General features: G+C 50.1%; 1 protein-coding gene and 1 long non-coding RNA gene across 3 annotated transcripts; one reads left to right on the top strand and one right to left on the bottom strand.

Annotated features, from left to right (window-relative positions):
• Nucleotides 1-2,229: 2,229 nt before the first annotated feature.
• HOXD8 (homeobox D8) lies at nucleotides 2,230-4,578 on the top strand. Of its 2 annotated transcripts, none has more exons than XM_054478090.2 (2): nucleotides 2,230-2,818; nucleotides 3,188-4,578. In XM_054478090.2, exons 1-2 carry the CDS (start codon nucleotides 2,230-2,232, stop codon nucleotides 3,481-3,483), a joined length of 885 nt encoding a protein of 294 aa, XP_054334065.1. In that variant the 3' UTR covers nucleotides 3,484-4,578. The 2 variants fall into 2 exon arrangements, with proteins under 2 accessions (XP_054334065.1, XP_054334066.1); XM_054478091.2 differs by having other exon boundaries at nucleotides 3,191-4,578.
• Nucleotides 4,579-5,095: 517 nt separating this feature from the next.
• LOC129031520 (uncharacterized) lies at nucleotides 5,096-8,620 on the bottom strand. Its single transcript, XR_008501067.2, has 3 exons — nucleotides 8,482-8,620; nucleotides 7,193-7,296; nucleotides 5,096-6,823 (listed from the first exon to the last, which is right to left on the bottom strand). It is a non-coding gene; the product is annotated as an uncharacterized LOC129031520 (long non-coding RNA).
• Nucleotides 8,621-21,021: the final 12,401 nt, after the last annotated feature.

A 21,021-nucleotide genomic window follows, 5' to 3' on the forward strand; every position in this document is an offset into this window, starting at 1 on the left:
TAGAAATAATTGAGTCAGACATTATCACCTTGCTATGTCTGTCCATCTCGATCTCATTTTCTCCCTTTGTAAAAATGATATTTCAGTCCACCCGGACACAAGTCAGGATCGCGCTCGCACGCTGGGCCAACCCACAAGGAGCTAGGGGTAGCTGAAATCGCTCGCCAGCCTGCGGCATCTCTGAGGCCGTCTGGGGTTTTCGGAAATTTGCATTTGGTGTGGAAAGCCGGCGTGGTGCGTTTAGCTTGAGCAGGGGCGCCTTGGAGGTCTGTTTCCAAGGCTGTGGGCCTAGCGCCCTCAAGACATTTTACCTGTCCCGAAGGAAACGGGGCTCAGTCACCCAAAGAGCCCACGAAAAAGGCCGAGCAGGAGAGGGGAAAACACACACACAACAGAGAACCATTGCATTTATTGGACATTGAAACGGGAGCAGAGAGAGAAAGAAAGTGTGTGGGGAGGCGGTTGGTAGGGTAAAGCCAGACAGCTTTGGAGAGAGCTGCTAAAATCAGGAATATTTTGTCGATTCACACTCGACTGGGCCAAATGACTCGGGCAACTTTTCTTCATCTCTGCTCACAAACTAGGCTGAGCCTTCTCTTTCTCTGCTTTGGGAAAAATTCGTAACTTTGAGGCCTGCGCGCTCTCTCGGCAGTAATTTCACAGGCTTGGCGGAGGAACTAGGATCGTTAGCAGAAGATGGGCCGCCTGCAGCTGCCTGGAACCGGCGCGATCTGATCGCCGGCCGGGAGGCTCCTGGGGGGAACTCGCGGTCGTCTGCCCCCCGCGCTCCTCCGGGAACCGCAGCCGGCCCTGGTTCGCTGCGCGCCGGGGCCGAGACCCGGGAGCCGCGTCCTGCCCGAGGAAATGTCACCCTCCCCAGCGCGAGCCCTTTTTCCCGCCTCAGAACGTTTCTGTCCGCTCTTCTATTTACTCTCTCAGCAAGCCTAATGCCCCCTCCTGCATTCTTCAGCCTCCCCCTGCGCCCAGTGCTGACGTCTATCAAGGGTGAAATGATGGAAACTATATTCATGGGCATGATTTCCATTAAATATCAATTAACCTGAGAGCCTCGGCCAGGCTTGCGGTGCGTCAAGGGTAAATGTACGTCTCATTTCCACGGGCCTACTCGGCTGGAAAAGAAGGGCTTTGATTTGCTTTGATAACGCCAGGATCTGGGGCCACACTCGCGGCTTTTAATTAAACCACTTCGATATGCCCCAACTCAAATGCACGGTCCGGTCCGTCAACACCTCTTGTCCACGTTCCCTGTGCTGCACCCGCGTGTCCAGAGCTGCAAAAGCCACGGGCAACCTCTTCTGGGCTGCCCCAGGGGTTCGGGGAGGGAGTCATTTGCTCCGCAGCCTCCTGGGAGTGGCCTCCTTGTCTCCCCCAAGTCTAAGGCTCCGCCGCGGCCCCTCCCTGCCGGCTGCGGGCCGCGTTCCCGCGGCCCCCGGGCACACGGAGCCCTTGGCAGTGCGTCTTTATGGGCCCCCTTTAAGGCTGGCGGAGGCATCTCGGGCCGGGCGCGGCGCTCCGTCCGTCGGCCGTAGCGGCTGAACTGCGCGCGGATCCTTCCGCGGGGCTCCTCGCCCCCGTCACGCCGTCTTTTCGTGCAGTGCTGTGGTGCGAAAATGCCTCGCCGGTGCGCACCGGGGCGGCAGCCTCGGCGGCTGGGGCGAGAGCGGCGGGAGGGGGGCGCCGGGGGGGGCGCGGTAAGAGGTGGCGGCGGGCAGAGGGTGTTTTTTTTCTTTTCCCTCCAGAGCTGGGGTTTGTAAACCGAGGCCAGAGTGTCCCCGTGGGCCGAGCGCACTTTTTTCTTGTCCGGGTACTCTCAGGCACTCTTGGTGCCTGAGAGGAAACAGTGGAGGCAGCGGGGCAGGTCGCCCGGGGCGTCGGCGATTATATTGCGGCCGAGCCGGGGCGCGCCGGGAAAGGCCGGGAGGGCGGCGGCGCGCGGGGGCTGGGCGAGGCCCCGCGACCCGCGAGGGAGGCGGCGCGAAGCCGAGGCGGCGGGCGCAAGACCCAGGCATGAGCGCCCAGTAGCTGAGCGCCCGCGGTTGCCCAGCCTCAGAAGCGACGCGCGAGCGCTGGCGGGCGGCAGCAGCGAAGTAGCCCGGCGGCGAGAGCAGCCGCCCCAGAGGTCCCCGCGGCAGTGCGGCCGAGTCAAGGCTCGCTCCCTGGCTGCTTAGCGCCGCCCGCCCGCCCCGGGCCGCCGCCGCTGACGCCCCAATGAGTTCCTACTTCGTGAACCCGCTGTACTCCAAGTACAAGGCGGCGGCCGCGGCGGCGGCGGCGGCGGCGGCGGGCGAGGCCATCAATCCCACTTACTACGACTGTCACTTCGCGCCCGAGGTCGGCGGCCGTCACGCCGCCGCCGCAGCAGCCCTGCAGCTCTATGGCAACAGCGCCGCCGGCTTCCCGCACGCGCCCCCGCAGGCGCACGCGCACCCGCACCCGCACCCGTCGCCGCCGCCCTCCGGGACGGGGTGCGGCGGTGGGGACGGCCGGGGCCAGGACTACTTCCATCCCGGCGGGGGCAGCCCGGCCGCTGCCTACCAGGCCGCCCCCCCTCCTCCTCCGCATCCTCCGCCTCCGCCGCCGCCTCCCCCCTGCGGCGGGATTGCCTGTCACGGGGAGCCCGCGAAGTTTTACGGATACGATAACTTACAGAGACAGCCGATTTTTACGACCCAGCAAGAGGCCGAGCTGGTACAATATCCTGACTGTAAATCGTCCAGTGGTAATATTGGCGAGGACCCAGACCACTTAAATCAGAGCTCGTCTCCTTCTCAAATGTTTCCCTGGATGAGACCACAAGGTTGGGATGCATTTTTTTTTTAAGAAGGGAGAAGGGGAGAAATTTGCTTTCATCTCACGTTCTGGCTTTAAAACTCCCCTTCCCTCTCCCCCTCCTTTTCCTTCTTGTGTAGCCACAGTGGCTCTTATTCATAAAGTAATACAGACTTTTTTTTAAAAAAGTAGGAACCATGTAAAGATGATGGGGACAGAATAATTGTGAAGAGCTTCTCTCTGCCCCTCTTGCCTGCACACCCTATATATATCGGAGCTAAAGAGCGCTGTGTATATTTCACCCCGTAGACCCCCGTTCCACAAACCTCCAGCAACATGCAGAGGTACCATAACATTTTTAAAACGTTTATCCCCCCTTTTTTTTTGTTTTAATCAGCAGCTCCTGGTAGACGAAGAGGAAGACAAACCTACAGTCGCTTCCAAACTCTAGAGTTGGAAAAGGAATTTCTTTTTAACCCCTATCTGACCAGGAAAAGAAGAATCGAAGTTTCCCACGCCCTAGCCCTCACCGAGAGACAGGTAAAAATCTGGTTCCAGAACAGGAGAATGAAATGGAAAAAGGAAAACAACAAGGACAAATTTCCCGTTTCCCGGCAGGAGGTGAAGGACGGGGAAACGAAAAAGGAAGCCCAAGAGCTGGAGGAAGACAGAGCCGAAGGCCCGACAAATTAACTTCTACCTTTAAAATTTTACCACAGACTATTAAAACTAATAATCACCATATGCTGTGGACACCACCTACTTTCTTTGTTGGAAAGGATCTTACCTGTGTTTCAAGCTACCTTCATGTCACTGCTCTTGAGGTTTCTGCGCTTTGAGAGGGATTTGGGTGTTTAAAAAAGTTTCTAGTATCACATAGAAGCAGTCCTTGAGCTGTCCTATGGAAGGGTAATTTGATACTGACCTTGTAGCTATATTTTTATAATGGTTTTTGATGTCTGAGCTGGTGATTTGCCTGAACAACGTAAACTTCCTAATGATTAGCACTTAATTGCATATAAAATGCTTTATTAATCAAACAAGTGCACTTGAACATTTTAATCTTTGTGGTGAGTAAATTAAAAGGAGTCTATTAATTTTTTAAAAAAATTATGTCTGCAGAATATTTACTTTATATTATTTGATTACAATATTATTTATGGATTTTTTATTCTTTCTTTTATAATGAATAGTTCGGGTGCGTTTTATTTACTCCTAAGAGGTTTCTTTGCGTATTTTCTAAATGTAATATCTCGGGGAAAAGGCTGGGCTAAATATTTGAAAAGCACGTATTAGCTGAAGAGTGTAACATGTAGTCCAGCTCTGCAGCTTCCTTAAACTTAAGGAAAAGATTGGGCCAGTGACAAGAGTTTAAAGACAATGTCCAAGTTGACAATTATTTTTCTATAGTCCATACAAATTAAATAATCTGGCAACTCTGGCAAATCGCCTTGTAAAATGCGTCTCATTTTTTAACTTGCTTTCGTTTTGAACCGCCCTTGTAATCGCCTGAAATCGCTAGTTCTTTATGCGGTGGCTGCCGCTGTGTTCCGTTATTTTCAGTAGGTGCCATACTTATTTGTATTGCCTTCGTTCTGTTCGCCGCTGGTTTTAAACCAGCTTGCTGTGCGCATCTCAGACGTCGGTTGGTACGTCCTCTGCTGTTCTTCAGGAAAGCGATAGCCTCACCTATTTGAAACAAGCCCTGAGAGGAAACGCAGAAAAACCTGAGTGTAAACAACTCTGGAATGTCGCTAGCTCCTTAATAAATAAATGAATCTCTTTCTGGAGCTAGTGTCTTTGAGCGCCGCAAATACCCCTTTTCCATGAATCACTAACAATTGCCTGGGCTCACACGAAGGAAAGGACTCGCTCAAGGCTTCTGTTTAATAAGAAAGGGGTGGGGTTACAAACATTCCGCGCTGTTTAAAAAAAAAAAAAGGCCGCAGGGGCCCCTTCTTTTTCCAGAGAGGACTGGCTAGTCTATCTTGCTCTAAATAATCTTGCTAAGATGCTCTGAGAACTTTGATCCTCTTAAAGGACTCAAGTTGTAGGCCCAGTGGGGGACAACGCAGAGTCCATGTTACACCACAGCTTATTGCATTGAGCCGGCGTTGATGCTGGGTTTTCGCATCTGTTATTAACAAGATATCCATTTTCCACTGGAGGCTGCTCCTGCAGCTGCCATTTTAGAGGGGAAAGTTGGGGGAAGAGGAGCGGGAGAAAAGAGGAGAAATTCAAGTAATGTAACATTCCGGAAAGAGGGAAAGCACCTTTATTAGGTAGTCATCGAAGAGCTCTCTGCTTTCTCTAACCATGTTTATTTTCAAAGGGGTATGTTTTTATTTCCACAGTTGCTTTTATTACATAGATAAGAAAATGGAATCCTATAGTTTTGCGCCAGGGTCACCTCATCGGGTTTTATCAGGCTGTTTGCCTGTGGCTTCATGGACCACAGAAATGTTGCCACTGGCCAGGTCAGAAGGAAAGCACCACCTGGCTTTCCATGCTGAGAAGAAGTGATGGCTGTGACATTCTCTGACCGGAGCCAGGAAAGATAATTTTAAATCACAGGTGGCCCAGGACTTAAACATTTGCACTCCAAGAGACAGCTGCAAATGCCTATGCTGGATTTGAGAATGTTTTGCTCTGTGCACTGCTTAAGACTCTGCTGTCGGCTGGTACAGAGTAAGGATGCCAAGGGCCAAGAGGCTGGGGAACAGCCTCCAGTGTAAACCATCCAAAGACCAGTGCTGGCTGAAATCCAGCTGCCCTGGATTTAAGGGACTCAGGACTCCTTTGTATATTAGCAAAACTGGCTGTCTCCTGCTCAAGGATGCTCACCAGATACTTTTAGAACCCTGAAATAATGTTGGCAGGATTGTCAGGTGGGAGCCCTGTGTATGGGTGGGTATGGAAATCAAGGAAGGAAGAGGAGATAAAATTGTCATTTCTTCAGCATTCTGTGCTGGTCTCAAAGTGTAACTTCTGGTCCCACTGGCCGCCTAAACCATGGTAAATGCATACCTCATGTACAGACAAAGACTGTTGCAATAGCTGGTATATATTAGATTATGAATTTGTATGTATACATAGCTTACACACACGCCCAGAGTGTTGATTTGGTAAATGTTTCCTTTTGTAGCTGGGAAGAGCATAGATTTGTGTTCCAATAAAGACCTGGGGGAATTACACATCACACACAATCGCCACCTTCTTTCTTAAACTGACTAGACATCCCCACCCCCCATCATGGTGTTTCATGCAGACAGACTGGCAGTGACTTGCGCACAAGATGCCCTTCTAATTGGCTCAAATGTGTCAACATCCAAGCATTGAGGCAACAAGCGAACATTTTTTTGCTGCAGAAATTTGCATAAACCTTCAGAGAATGCTTTGCCATCCCAGGCAGCACTTTTCAGCCCTGGACTGCAGCAGTCTGCCTAGTGAGGTCTGTAAACCGTTTAGAGAAAAATAGTACTCTCCAGTGTTAACACTGAATGAAAGAACCAAGCCTTCTGAGTGATTTAGGCTCTCCATTTGCAATGACCAGAAACATACAAAAGAGAATGTGGGTCTCAGTGGTTTTCAGAGAAGTCAGTTCAAGGATGCCATTTTGTGAGGTTCCACAAAACCCAGTATATCGCTTACCTCCGTACAAGGGGAGAAAAATGCAAATATGGCTGCTTTTCAGTGCAAAGTCTCTGCGGCCCTCATTCCCCAAGTTGAAAGGGAGGGTCATAAAGCTCTGCTTTTATTTGGGTAAGATGGGGAGAAGATAATGAGGCAAATTGACTATTGAGATTATTTCTCAGAAAATTTTGGAATTAAACAAGTTCTTTGCTCAATTCCACATGTATACACCAGTATACCAGTGTGAAGTCTTCTGGGCTTGTGAGGGCCCAAAAACTTGCCCCATCTGCTTGTGTAATTTAAAATATTGTTTTATTCTGTAATACAGAAGGAAGTGCTATTTCACATCCAAGCTTGTTGTGTCCTCTGCTTCCCCCGTGTTTGCTGAATCCTTGGGCATCTAGGGGTGGACATGGGAGGAGAGAGAACATTTTAATGGGCCCTGGCTGCTGCTGCAGTTCCCTCCAGCAAAGTTAGGGCCCATTGGCTTTTTTTCTAGAAAGAATATGACTTTTGCTGACAGATGGCAGCAAAAGTCCTTTAATCAAAAACATCCAAGGTCATCAGAACTTTTTCAAGGGATAACAAATGGCCTGCTCCAGAGGGTGCTGTGCTGCTTCCTGCTTCAGTCCACATCCACTTAGGCACTTACTGGGTGTGCAGATGTTAATAGCAGAGAACTTATACACAGATATCCGATGCAAATATTTGTAACATAGTATTGGAAGTTTAAAGACACTGTGTTTAAAAGGATGGGGGGTGGTGTTACCTCTTTCAGGAAGGTTCTGAAGGCTGCATGGCCATGCCTGTGAGGGGAATGCTGGAGGCCAGCCAAGGACATTTACTTTCAGGGGGAGTTCACCAGAGCAGTTCCTGTGAAAAATATAAAGGGAATGTGACACTGGCCTTTGAGGAAAAGAAATTATTTTTTTTTCTAGGCTGATCTGAGGAAGTCACTCTTTTCCTGAACAAATGTCTTTTCAGTACTGTGTTGAACAAATTTTTCAATTGGGAAATATTTGGGGGCAAGGGGAGAGGGGAGAACTAGAATTAAACTCCATAAAAATGAGAATTGCTCTTAGAGGGGGACGTAGAGCAAGGAGTTTCAGAAGGGATCCAGAAACCATAACCCTGTCTGTCCAGAAAGATGTTTCTGTGGAGAAAGACCAGGTGGTAGACTTTCAAACGGGTATTTCGGAGAGGTTGACAAGTACCTAAAACCATTTCCAGCCTTTAAGCTGGTTGGTGATTATCCTACTGCAGAACCTCCCGGGACTGGGAGGGACCCCAATTTATGTTGGAGCGGTGTGTGGGGGGCACATTTTCTTGGCCTGCAGAGCCCGCGTTTTCTTCCCAAGATAACTGGGGCTGGCTTGCAAGATGAGAGGGAGGAGGGGAAACCGAAAGTGGCTGGCTGCCTTTGGGGACAGGCCTTTTCCTGAGGGGAGAGGAGGAGAAGCCAAGTGACTGGCACAGGGTGAGAGATGGGGGGAGGTAGCTGTGGGGATCGCTTCCCCAGAGCGTGAGCAGTACATTGAGTTCATTTCCCTCCTTCACAATGGCCAACTGCGCAGAGGTTTTGAGCCAAACCAAAGAAAAGAACACACACACACACACACACACAAACACACACACAAATAAACCCTAGAAAAAGAAACAGAGGAGGCGGGGAGGGAGGTAAGAACCACGAAGGGAAGAAAAAAGGGGAAGGTGAAGAGGGACAGAGAAAGAGAAGGGAGGAAGGAGAGAGAGAATGGAGAGAGAGAGGAGGAGGAGAAGGAAGAGAGGAGGCGGGGGAGAGAGAAAGCAGGAGAGGAAAAAACATGGCGCTTGCGAGCTGTATGTGCAAAATCCGCAAGGAATTGCAGTAAATTCCTTTTTGTTTGAAGAAAATTTACAACTTGGTAATAGACCTTTTTATGACCTATTTGCGGTCGTCATTGGCTGCGGCTGGTCATGTGCAGGCGCCGCTCGCCTTCACGGCCTTTTTCCTGATTTCCCAGGCGAATTTCCCCCCGCATTCTGCTTTCCCAGAGCCTCACCCCCTCTTTTTCTAACCTTTGTCTCTGCAGAGGTGGGCTCCAGTCGCCGGCTGCGGGATTGCGGAGTCCGCCGCGGCCTCGGCTCCCGCCCGGCGCCCGACCTGGCCCTACCGCCGCTCACTCGGTCCGCATCGCCGCCAGCTCCAGAGCTGGTGGGGAGCCCGGCGAGGGAGGGCCTGGAAGGGGCCCTGGGCGCCGAGTCCCCCGCCGGCGCCGACACCGCCTGCCAAGAGCAGCCGGCCGCGGTTCTGGCGCGGCTTCTTCACCAACATGAGCGGGTCTCTGCGTCCGAGAGTGAGCGCAGCCAGGCAGCGCCTAGTGGATTACAGCAGACGCCCGGACCGACCGCCGCCTGCAGCTCGGCAGCCTTCGGGTAAGAATCGCCCCCTCCCCGCGCCCCAGCATGCCACCAAGAAGCCTGGGGCGCCGACCCCCTTGGGCAGCTCAGTCCGGCTGCTCCCCTACATTTCCCAGGGAACTGGGGGTCGCTATCTAAGCCCCTTCCCCCAATCACTTCGTTCCTAGGGCGTCCCCTGGGGCCTGGGGTGGGGTCCGGCTGGGTTCAGAAGTCTAAGGGGGCAGTATTATTTCAGAAATTTTGAGAGATGGGTAGCCACAGACAGGATCCCACTGCCTAGATGGAGAGCCCCTCAATCCTACCCTGGGAAAGTGTATAGACGGGTTACTACTGAACGTCTCCACTTTGCTGGGGGTCACTAAAGGCATTTTATATAGAGCTGTGGTTTTTGTGGTTTACCTGTGGCCGTGCCCAGAGGTTCCTGGGAGGCTAACAGGTGTTTTTTGAGGGTTGGGGCTTGAGTGGGGGTGGGGTGAATTCTCTGTTTCTAGGATGTGCTTGGTGTTTGAATCTAGGCTTTAGTGACTGATGCTGGTTAATTTCTAGGGTTGATGGTTTATTGGGCCTTATGTTGTAAGAGATGGAATTTTAAATATTTTTAAATGTTTCTCTAGTTCTTAGGGAAATTTTTAAACCACTCAAGATAGGCTCTTCCCACATATGATAATCCGTCAGGTGAATTTGGATTCTTTTATATCACAAAATGAATGCATGTTTTGGGAGGTAATGGTATCAGAATACATGGTGCAGGTCTTGGTAAAAACCCGATAGATCTTTGAGAAATACAAGACATCTCTGTGTTGAAACATCGTGTGTTTCTTATTTGCCAGCGTAGGAAAAGAGATCTTTTTCTCTCTAAATGTATTGATGGGTTGTGTTTTTTTTTCCGCCTACTAATAAATATTACATTGCAACATTCTTCCCTCAACTTCAAAACTGCTGAACTGAAACAATATGCATAAAAGAAAATCCTTTGCAGAAGAAAAAAAGCTATTTTCTCCCACTAATTTTGAATGGCACTTGCGGATGCAGTTCGCAAATCCTATTGCCTATTCCCTCATGAACATTGTGAAATGAAACCTTTGGACAATCTGCCGCATTGCGCATGAGACTGGCCTGCGCAAGGCAAGGGTATGGTTCCCCAAGCACCCAGTGGTAAATCCTAACTTATTATTCCCTTAAAATTCCAATGTAACAACGTTGGCCATAAAAGCGTTTCTGAACAAAACATGTCATCTTTGTGGAAAGGTGTTTTTTGTAATTAGTGATGGAATCATGCTCATTTCAAAATGGAGATCCACGATTTGTGGCCAGCTGATGCCTGCAAATTCTCCTAGATCACTAACTCTGATCACTTACAAATAAGAAACTTAAGTGATTCTTTTTTTATTTGGGGTGTTTGTATTTTGTAATTATTTCTCTACTACAGTACAATGACCTTTGAGGTCATTCTTTGATCGGGGTAAAAAGCATTCCCCATTGAAAAGCAGGCACCTGGACAGTGGCTTCTAGGCCCTGCCGGGTAGATTCGGAGCAGGAAGAGTCCCTAGGTCGGATGGTACCCGGGTGGGGGTGGGGGTGTGGCCCTGATGGCCAAGCTCTATGTTCAGAGCTTCAGTGCTTTTCCCTGGTTCTGTAGCCCAGCGCGCTTGGGTGACTAAAAACCTGGGTTGGGTGCAGGTCCGATTACGCAGCAGAGGTTGATGTCATGGGCAGATTTGGAAGACTTGAGGGGTTCTTTGTAAGCCCCGTGGTAGCATTAATTCTTATTGGAACGAAATGGTCGATTGCATCTAAGGGAAATAATCCGCAAATCACAGGAACTCTCGGGCCATTAGTCCACAAGAAGACTAGTTCGTGCTGTTGCCACTACCGGAAATAACCCCATTGTTTCTGTTAACCCAACCAAAAAATGAAACGAAATTTTAAAACGCTGCGACCCTGAGAGCTGAGAAGCCCGGAAGTATAACTCCCAGTGTCCTTGGCCGAAACTTCTGTTCTCTCATAGATCAGGGAGCCGATAGCATGTCCGGGCCTTGGTGACGACGGGTCAGGCCATGAACTGGGCTTGAGATCTCTGGCGAGGACTAGGAGAAAGAGCGAAGTTCGACATTATAAATGTGGCCAAGCACGAGAGCTGAAAACAAAGCGTATTTTCCCGTCAGATGTTTCTACAAATAAATTTCGTCAGAGTTCTGTTTTCTGAATCAGAGAGGCAAGGGAAATCGAACAAAGACAGTATTTCACCCTGGGCTGGCAGGCAGCTGTTAGAGGTATTTACGGCCTTGCCGCAGTGCGGAGGCCAGGCAGCGGGGTAGGGTATGCGGGGGCACCGGAAGCTGGGGAGAAGCCATCAAGAACTCAGAATTTCAACTTAAATTCAATTTAGGGTCACGTTTTCGGAAATGGCGTGAACAGATGCCCTCTTTCTAGGGACTGGTCCTTTAGACTTGATAGTTTTGCAGAATGAGGGAGAAGTTGTGCTCTCTGGAAGTAGGATGGTTTTCCCCGCCTTGAAGAACGACTCAAGGGAAGCGGTGCCCTAGATGTGACATTTCTGATCCACATAACAACCTTCAGAGTGTTCATTGGCAACGAGGAGATGCTGCTTGTTCGGCGGAATAGGGTTTGCAAATCAGAAAGGACAGTTGAAGCTTATAATACATGTTTTCCTGAAAAAGAAAAGTATGTTTCTTGCTTCTTGAGATGAGGTTCCCAAGCTCCTCTGCATCCAGGCGTAAAAGCGGTGCTCGGTACTCTATCCGCACTGCGCGGTGCAAGCCGGCCGCACAGCTCAGGGCCGCGCAGCGCCCGCCACACACGCGCGCCAGGCGTCCAGCGCATGTGCAGTGAAATGGCCTAGCCCGAGAATTCGATCCGCAAAGCATGGGTGTGGGGAGCGGGGGTGGGGGGAGGGCGAGTAGACTCGAGCAGGAAGATACACCCGATCTTTCCATTCTCCCTCCGTCAAGGCTCGCTACTCATCTTGCCTTTATCTCAGCCTTCCCTGTATAGCTGAACAGTTCTACCTTTGGCTACATTTCCAATCATTATGACTTATCACCTCACCCCAATTTAAATCTGTATATATATATATATATATATATATATCATATATTTGCCCCTCGGGGAAGGCTGTAGATTTTTTTTTCAGCCTGGTGCTACTACTTTGGGAAAAGGCCTTTCCTCCTGGCGCCTGTTCAAACCGCCACACTTCAGGCCAATCCTTCAGCCTGATCATTCCCGGATCTTGTTATGCCAGCACAGCACATTCGAGGGCTCCGGGGGGCAGCAGCTCGGCGAAAAGCAGTCAAATAAACAAACAAACAAACAAACAAACGGACATAGAAGGGCTTTTCCCGCCTGGGTTCGCTTAAATAATGGGGGACAAGCGCCTCTTGGCCACGAGCTTGTTGTTTGTCCTGGGGTGAGGGGTAGGGGATGAGAAGTGGCCTCAGGTCCCTCTTGCTCCTTCCAGCCGCCCTAGGGGACACTGTAGAACCAGCCTCTGGTGCGGGGAGACCTCCGCCTGCCGGAGGAAGTCCCAGCCTCAGGTTTCCGGGGCTGGTGGTCTCCCTTCTCTGCTGTCTGGCGCCTCGTCCAGGAGGAGGCGCTGTAGGACAAGCGTCTCGCCGGCTGCGGCGGGCCGGGGACGGCGGGAGCGGAGGGATCGCTACCCGCTCTTTCCTTTCCGCGCACTCTACCTCCGCGCGCAGTGTGTGGGGCCTCGAACAAGGGTCGACGGTGCTGCGCCCCATCCCCCCAGGGGTTCCCTTCCCCAGACTGGCAGTGGAAGCAGCTCCGAGGCCTGGGAGCCTAGGGCCGTTCCGGGTTGGCGGGCCACCTCGCTTTCTCCGCCCTCCCGGAGGGGGCGCGATTTCCTCGTGCTGCGCTTCTAGGAGCAGCAACTTGAATCCTGTGTGGGGCAAGCTGGGCCCAATCCGCGGATCCCAACCAGCCCCTCCCGCTGGGCCGTGGGTCTTGTCATTTACCTTGCCCAGGATTCCTGGTACCCAGAATGGACAGCCTTGAAAAGCACATCCTTTAGTGCCTCCTCCAATAGGTTGATGGGCCTTGCCCTTGCTCACTTAGAACAGGGCCTGGGTCCTGGGACTCCCTGGAGACTCAGAGCTTGGGTAAATTCCATTTGCTCTGCAGCTCGAGAGAACTAGCCAGATGCGCATGTCTACTCCACACCACCCAACCAGTCTTCTACCACCACTTCGCTCATTTCAGGCCTTTTGTGGGCTCCAATGGGCACTCCTTGCACCAGGTTCAAGAGCCAGCGACACCTTACTTAAATAATGCTCTGACCCAATCCCACTGATCCTCCGTTATCTCTTGGCAATGCAGTCTTTTGTCCCCCTCTCCCCACCACCTTCTCTAGGATAATGATTCTCAGTGAAGACCTGCATCAAATCTCCTGTTTATAATGCAGGTTTCTGGGTCCTATCCCAGACCTACTGAATCAGAATATCCAGATATGGTTCCCAGAGACCTGCATTTTGTAAACACTCCTCCGCCCAGGGCACTTGGGCTGCATACTTATGTTTGAGAACCACTGGTCAATTATCTCTCCTGCTCGTTTTATGATCCTTTGTTCTCCAAAGATCAAGTTCCCTCTACCTCTACAACTAGGCATCCCCCAGAGCTCCTAGGGTTCCATCCAGGGTTGTGGTTTTTAAGGTCACCACCCTATAGACTGAGTACTTTCATTTTAGGGAAGAGGCCGTGGATCCCTTACTTTTGGCTTAGAGATTTCAAAGACAGCGGGTTGTGGGTTCAGACTGCCATGGTACCACTTACCTGTTGCCTGACCTTAGGCGAGTACTGCAACTCTCTAGACCTGTTAATTTCTTTGAAAAGGAGGGATAAGAGTACCTTCAAGGGTTGCTATGAGAATTTTTACTTACTTGCAATTCTATATGTCAGGCACTATTCTGTTTTATGTACTTTAACTCACTGGTTAAGTACTTAAACCAGTGTTTTGCCACATACCAAGTATTCAATACATACATGTTTCTTATTATCCCCCTTTTGCTGAGTAATCAGGCCTAGACTTTTAGAGCAAAAGACCCTTGGTTCACTCACCAAATTTTTGAATTCTATGGAGGACAAGACAGGTTTGAACACACAGGAAGTAGTAGACTCAGGAGAACATAGTTCTGTGACTTAACCTATTGCTGTTGTGGGCCACATAGTCCTGGCCCATTGGGTCTCAGTGTCTGGCACCTAAATGTATCAGGGTTACACCAGGCAGAAAGTGGCCCTAACTCCTCAGTGGGCAGGTATCAGGTAGGGGAGGCCTCACATTCACACAGGCACATCTTCGACTCCCACAGATGGCTTCAGGTCTTTCCTGAGAGCAGGCCCATTTATCCAGCTCCTGCAATCACTTTCTCCATCACCACCCTGTCCTGTCAGTCACACCCACTGGGCTGGTTGTTACTCTTGTTGTCCTATAGCCCCAGGGCAAGCACCCTCCTTAGTCTCTTAAAATCTAGGGCAGGGTAGGAAAGCAAAAGACCAACAACAGCCAATGAAGCCGAGGAGCCCCACCTCCACTCCCTCCAACCCTTCTCACCCCTTTAACTGCTTGTGCCCCAGGATCTGGGCTCCAGGGCAGCAGCTGAGCCTCTGCCCCCAACATGTGTGGGGGTTGTAGCCAGAAAGGGTATTTTTATAACTCTTCATAAAGGATGTATGGAATTTCAAAGAATTGGAAGGGTCAGTGGAGAACTGAGGGATAAGTCCTCACCCTTAGTTCTGGGTCCATGACTTCTGGCTACAGACTTTTCTCATGAGAGCCTTAGTAGCTCTTGGCCAAGCTGCTTTGCTTGGCTTAACCAGGAAGTCCTCCTGGGTCAGATTTTCCCTCAAAACATACAGTTTCTTCTGCTACCAACCTTGTCAGGCAGTGTTCTGCCTACAGCCTAGGGCAGCACCTCCTGTTCCAACAAATCTTGGTTCTCCTAGTACTTAGATGGCCACCTTAGCCTCTTCTGACCTTCTTGGGACCACTTGGAGCCTTATTTCTAGCCTCCGCTCTGCTCTCAGACATCTTGCTCTAAGCCCCCTCCCCTTTTGTTTTGGTCTCTTCCCTCACTATTGGCCTTTTTGTCTGGGGTCACCTCTGCCTCCCTGGGTCCTCAAGCCAGAGTTCCAATGAGTGACTCCACTGGGGTGGGGGGAAGTGGGCAGGGAGAGAAATGTTTCTGTTTTGGTGATGGAGTATAGTGCCAGGCATATAGAGTTACGTTTCTTTCATGCTGGGGACTCCCTGTTCAGTCCTTCTCTGGCTATACCCCCAGACTATGTCCTTAAGTACCAGCCCTGGGCAGTCTTCTTTCTCCACCTGCCCCTGGCCAGGTATTCAAAGCCCCACCTATCTCTTCTGGTTGTACAAACATTAGTTTAAGAGGAAAGCTCCACCCCCCTTCAGGCAAAAGCCCTCTTAAGGGCCAAAATGAGAACATTCTTTCCTGGAGCCACCTAGCAGGGGCCCTTAGGGTGGGCAGAGGGCTGACTTTCATTACTTTTGGGGTAGGGCTGCTCCCTCCCGGGACCCCTTCACTCTCTCCTCCTTCCTGCGAGCTACTTTGGCTCCCAGGGTTTGGAGGAGCCCTACAAGGTGCCCTATCTCATGGGAGCTTGCTAGGCTCTTTTTAGCCACATGGGGAAGGACAGTACCCACAGTCCCACTTTACCTATAAATTAATTCCTTCTAGGTTTTTAAGAAGGCTCAACTTGTCTTTCCCCACTGCCTCTTCTTTATCACCATAACCATTGCAAGTTCTTGGGAAACTCCCCAACAAACTGCCACATGCTAGCTCTGCTCTTTCCACCACTCAGCGTCTCTTCCCCATTTCACTCTTTCTTTCATCTACAGAAGACCAGGAGGAGTGGAGGAGAAAAGGAACAGGGGAAGGAGGAGACAAGAGAAGATTATGAGAAGGTGGACACTTACTATCACTTTAATCACTTTGCCTCGCTTTCCTAAGATCAAGACATAAATGATGTCTGCCTCACTATATTCCTTTCGTCTCTCCTTTTCTTTACTCACAGCTACTTTTCTGTTATTGTCTAAATATACAGAGTAGGCTATGTAATTTTATCTTTTTGTGTAGGCCACAATAAAGGTTGCAAGCATGTCTCAGTCACCATGCTTCATCACCGTTTGTTCAAAGAATGTCTACCTAGCCCTGACTGGGTACCCATCACTGTTTCAAACACTATTTCTCCTCAGTCGTATCTTCTCCTTACCCCATTCTTATAAAAAGCTCATCACAATTGCCTGGAAACTAATATGTACTGGATTAATTTCTTTCTTTTCTTTGAGACGGATCCTAGCTCTGTCGCCCAAGCTGGAGTGCAGTGGTGCGATCTCGGCTCACTGCAAAATCTGCCTCCTGGGTTCAAGCGATTCTCCTGCCTCAGCCTCCTGAGTAGCTGGGATTAGAGGCGTGCCACCACGCCCGGCTAAGTTTTGTATTTTTAGTAGAGATGGGGTTTCACCATGTTGGTCAGGCTGGTCTCAAACTCCTGACCTCGTGATCTGCCTGCCTCGGCCTTCTAACGAGGCAGTTACAGGAAAATAAAGGTTACAGGAAAATAAAGAAAGCTCTTCTCAACCCCTCAAACTATTATTATTATTATTTTACAGCTGCTCATCTAGTGCTAACCAGAATCAGAAACTATGTTTTGAAGAGTTTATCCATTTTTAAAAACAGATGCCATCAACCATAAAAGAAAAATATCTTCCTACATGGCTAATGAAACAAAAAAAGGAGAAACGGATGCCTTATAATCCAGACTAATAGCCCCCTGCTTTCTAGCTAATGACAGTGAAATCAGGAAATGGGTTTGAAAATGCATGTAGAATGGGTGGAAATTGGGATGCAAAGAGATCTTTGTATGAAGGGATCTCTTTTATGGGCTTGATGGGTCTTTCTGATTGGAACAGTTGCAACTGAATTTGATTTAGAAATCATATGTGTGTGTGCTCTACAAATCTCCACAGAACATCCATTATTTTCATCAGAATAGTCAAAACCACACATGTTTTTACACTGTTTGGTGGCAACTCTGGTGGGCTATTGAAGGGTGCTGGGGGGTCAACTCTCTTTTTATTTATGCTCCTTGGTGGGAGCTGAGGGCATCTTTCCCTCTCTCTTACCCCCACCCCAGGCTCCCCCAAGCAGAGAATGCCACATTTTCCTAGAGAGCAGCTTCAGGCCCAAGCTCTTTCCTTGGCTTTCTCAGCAGGACAGCGGCAGTGTACTACTCTCTCTTCCTCTCTTAGGCTCTCTCCCTGGTGGGGGCAGCAGTGTGGGTGTGGGGGTAGTCCTCCTAAAACTCCCACCCAGTTTTGAGCCCCCAAAGTTCTTGAGCCTTAATCCCTGTGCTTGGAGACACCATGGGAGTGGGGACATCTGACTTCCTAGGCTTGGATTCCTTGAGAGTCTCATTTGCTTCCTCACACCCTGTCTCCTTCACACCAGGGCTGTTTTATTGTTTTATAACCTTCTTTGGAGGTTTAGTTGCCAAAGATTCTAATGAAGCTATTCTCCACTTTCTCACTTTACCAAACCCCAAGTCTTGCTGTGTTAAGCAGTTTGGTCACTTGCAAAGGCTTCCCTTTCAGATCTAAGCAAATTACAGAAACCTCTAGGCATGTGGCTACCTTCAACTTTCTGCAAGCCCATCCACAACAATATGGAGGGAGCCAAGTGTTAATTCCAACTGCCACTCCCACCCCCAAACCCACCCAGCCTCTCCCTAACCACCCGTTCTCTGTAGGAACTTGAACAAAATCTCAAATAACTTCCAACTTCTGTCATAAGCAAATAAGAAGTGGCTTTTGACCTTCCTCTTTATCACATCTAAAGCTAGAAAATTATTGAAATAAAGGGGTTGATAGTACTCACAGTGAATGCAGCCAAAGAATCATAAGACATGCCCACCAACCAGCCTTTTCCAAATAGCACTATCTCCCAACTTAAACAGCTTCTCTGAAAGGATGCTGTTTGAAAAGCCTGGGGTATTGATATGAATATGACCTCCCTTGCATCCTGGATATTTGGAACTATTTAAATCTGAGGGAACAGTTGCAGCGAACCTTTATTTGGTGAATAAAAGTTTAAAGCCAAAGGTTATTTATGGTTCTGCAGAGATGGGACCTGAGTGGCTATTTACGAGCACGTGATTCCAATAAACTTTGTTTTATGGCTTGAGAGTTGACAAGCCAAAACATAATTCCCACCATAAATTAGGTTAAGAGCATACAAGTGCAGATGCTGGGTTCCTGGAGCAGCAATAGGAACGTGAGAGGCTCCAGCCAGCGCCAGGCTAAGAAGGAGACGGTTCTACTCCCAGCTCCCCTGCCCACTAAGAAAGAAAAACAGTAAGTCACTTATTACTTTTTCGACAACAACTTCAGAGGTGGGAGATTTCTCTGTTCCTGACTTTTCTGCCTAGGATGGGGATAAGTCTCATCGAAGTTAATTCTAATTTTAGCCTAAACCTAAATTAACAAATAGAATGAGCATCTCGGTCTCCCATGCTCTCCCTTCCGGATAGGGACAGTTAGGAATTGACGGCTCTCACCTCATGAGAGGGACTTACTGCCCCTCTCCTCCCCAAAAGAGCATCTCCTTCAGAAGTGGAATAAAACAGTGGTATTCTGGGTGGGTAAAGAAAGAGAGGATGAGGGGGAAGCTGCTTTGTCTCTGAGATTGCTGATATTGCTTTCCTATAATAATATCAGGAAAGACTGAAAACTTAAAACTGGACACCAGCCTCTGGGAGGACCACTGCTTAGTAAGATTGTCTTCTGAGCTCTCCAGCAGCAATCCTGAAAAATTGATGTCATACCCATAGAGCTGGATAACAATCTAAAGCATTGCCATTCACTTTTAAACCCATTGATTTTCCTCCTCCTTGGTTATCATTTGGGTCCTCATTTCCCCCTGGAAATTGCTCTTTGTTTTGAAATGGAGTAGAAGTGGCAAGTCCCAGCCATGCCTGATTCTTCTTTGAAGAGAAGACAGGTTTTGGGGGCACTGGTTGGGGCTGAGGAATTTGAAACCAACCTGAAGCTGGAAAGGGAGGCTGAATTGCTCCCAGGGTGGGAGAGATAGGAAGCTGGGGTGAGGGGCAGATGGAGCGGCTACCCCCTCTCCAGTGGACCTGCACCCACCCGGCCCGATCGCGCAGAAGGAAACACACAAAGGCCCATTTTCTCCTAGCTTCTCGTTTTCCCACTGGGAAAACCCGTTACGGGCGACCTGACTCGGGCCAAGTAACCAGTGAGGTTTTGCCCAAGGGTGCGTGGAGTGGGGGAGGCGATGGAGACCGAAATCTGTCATAATCCGTGGCTCTACTCTTGAGGGACTGCGGTCTCCGGCTCCGCGGAGAACTTTGCGCAGTTCCCGGGGGCGGGTACCTGAAGCAGGGAGGTCTGGGTATTGGTGGGGTATCTGGGCCTTGTCATTTTTCTGTGTGTTATATGTGTCTGCTTTACTATCCTGTGGAATTTAAGTGATCCCCGTTTTCATTGCAACAGGTTCAGGACCATGGGAGAGCGCCGCTGTAAGTACCTTCCCGCTTCTTCCGAATTGCGAAGAGACGGTACTGATCGCGGGGAAGTGGTGGGCTAAGGGGCCAAGCCAGCGGAGTGGGCGGGTAGAAGAAAGGCCCTGCCTTCCCGACCCCACCCCCCCACCCTCCACCCCCGGCCTCGCTCTGCGAGGTTAGCCCGCTTCGGGAGGTGGAGGCGCTAAATCGAGGTCCTGGAAAGCTTTTCTGGGGCCTGGTTCACAGACACCTGCCTGAGAGAACGGTCCGCGGGGTCTCGCCCTTGTCTACTTGGGCCTCCCTAGACCTTCGCGGCCTTTTCCTGCTCTGCACAGGTGCAGCTCCGCCAAGGCGCTCACTTCTGTTAAGAGCTTGCTAATTAGCAGCCTGTCTTATTAGCGGCTTCAAACCAACGCAGTAAACACCAAGGCAATGCGGTCCCCTCCGCAGCCCAACCCTTCTTAACCTGGTCTAGCCTGGCCAACCTTCTGTTTTTAAAAAAATTCACTGAAAACAAAAACTCAATCCTCTATGGCCGTGGGTGTGTTGAGTTGCCCGCTTCTGAGCTTTACGTGGACATTCCTTCCCCGCCCCTCCCCCGATCTGTTTGCAGGGGTGTGGGCCCTGAGCTTGGGACACTGGCTGAGCGAGGAGGGATACGGACCTTCTTTTCACCTCTGCTTCTCTGTAACTGCAGTTGGAGAATTTCCGCCCCAGAGGCGCTGGTGCTGCAAGGAGGCATAGGAGGGTGGAGTGGAGTGGATGCGGTGGGGTGGGGCCAGAGACTCGTGGGATCCTTGGCTTGGATGTTTGGATCTTTCTGAGTTGCCTGTGCCGCGAAAGACAGGTACATTTCTGATTAGGCCTGTGAAGCCTCCTGGAGGACCATCTCATTAAGACGATGGTATTGGAGGGAGAGTCATAGAAAGAACTGTGGCCCCTCCCTCACTGCAAAACGGAAGTGATTTTATTTTAATGGGAGTTGGAATATGTGAGGGCTGCAGGAACCAGTCTCCCTCATTCTTGGTTGGAAAAGCTGGGGCTGGGCTCAGAGACAGGTTTTTTGGCCCCGCTGGGCTGGGCAGTCTAGTCGATCCTTTGTAGACTGTGCACACCCCTAGAAGAGCAATTACCCCTATACACCAGGCTGGCTCAAGTGAAAGGGGCTCTGGGCTCCAGTCTGGAAAATCTGGTGTCCTGGGACCTCCTGGTCTTGCTTCTCTCCTCGCCTGCACTGGCTCTGGGTGCTTATCTCTGCAGAAGCTTCTCGCTAGCAAACGCACATTCGGCGCCCTGTAGCTGAACACAGCACAAAAAGCCCGAGAGATCAAAAGCATTAGTATGGGCAGTTGAGCGGGAGGTGAATATTTAACGCTTTTGTTCATCAATAACTCGTTGGCTTTGACCTGTCTGAACAAGTCGAGCAATAAGGTGAAATGCAGGTCACAGCGTCTAACAAATATGAAAATGTGTATATTCACCCCGGTCTCCAGCCGGCTCAGCAGGCTCCCCCAACTTGTCTGGATAGAGCCTAGGCCCAGTGTCCCAGGAAGGTGGATACTTGGGAGTCTTTGGCATTCAGGGAAATTGGGGGGACTTTCCTGGGATAAACAGATTCTGCAG

Source organism: Pongo pygmaeus, chromosome 11 (assembly GCF_028885625.2).
Source record: "Pongo pygmaeus isolate AG05252 chromosome 11, NHGRI_mPonPyg2-v2.0_pri, whole genome shotgun sequence".
Classification (NCBI taxonomy): Eukaryota; Metazoa; Chordata; class Mammalia; order Primates; family Hominidae; genus Pongo; species Pongo pygmaeus.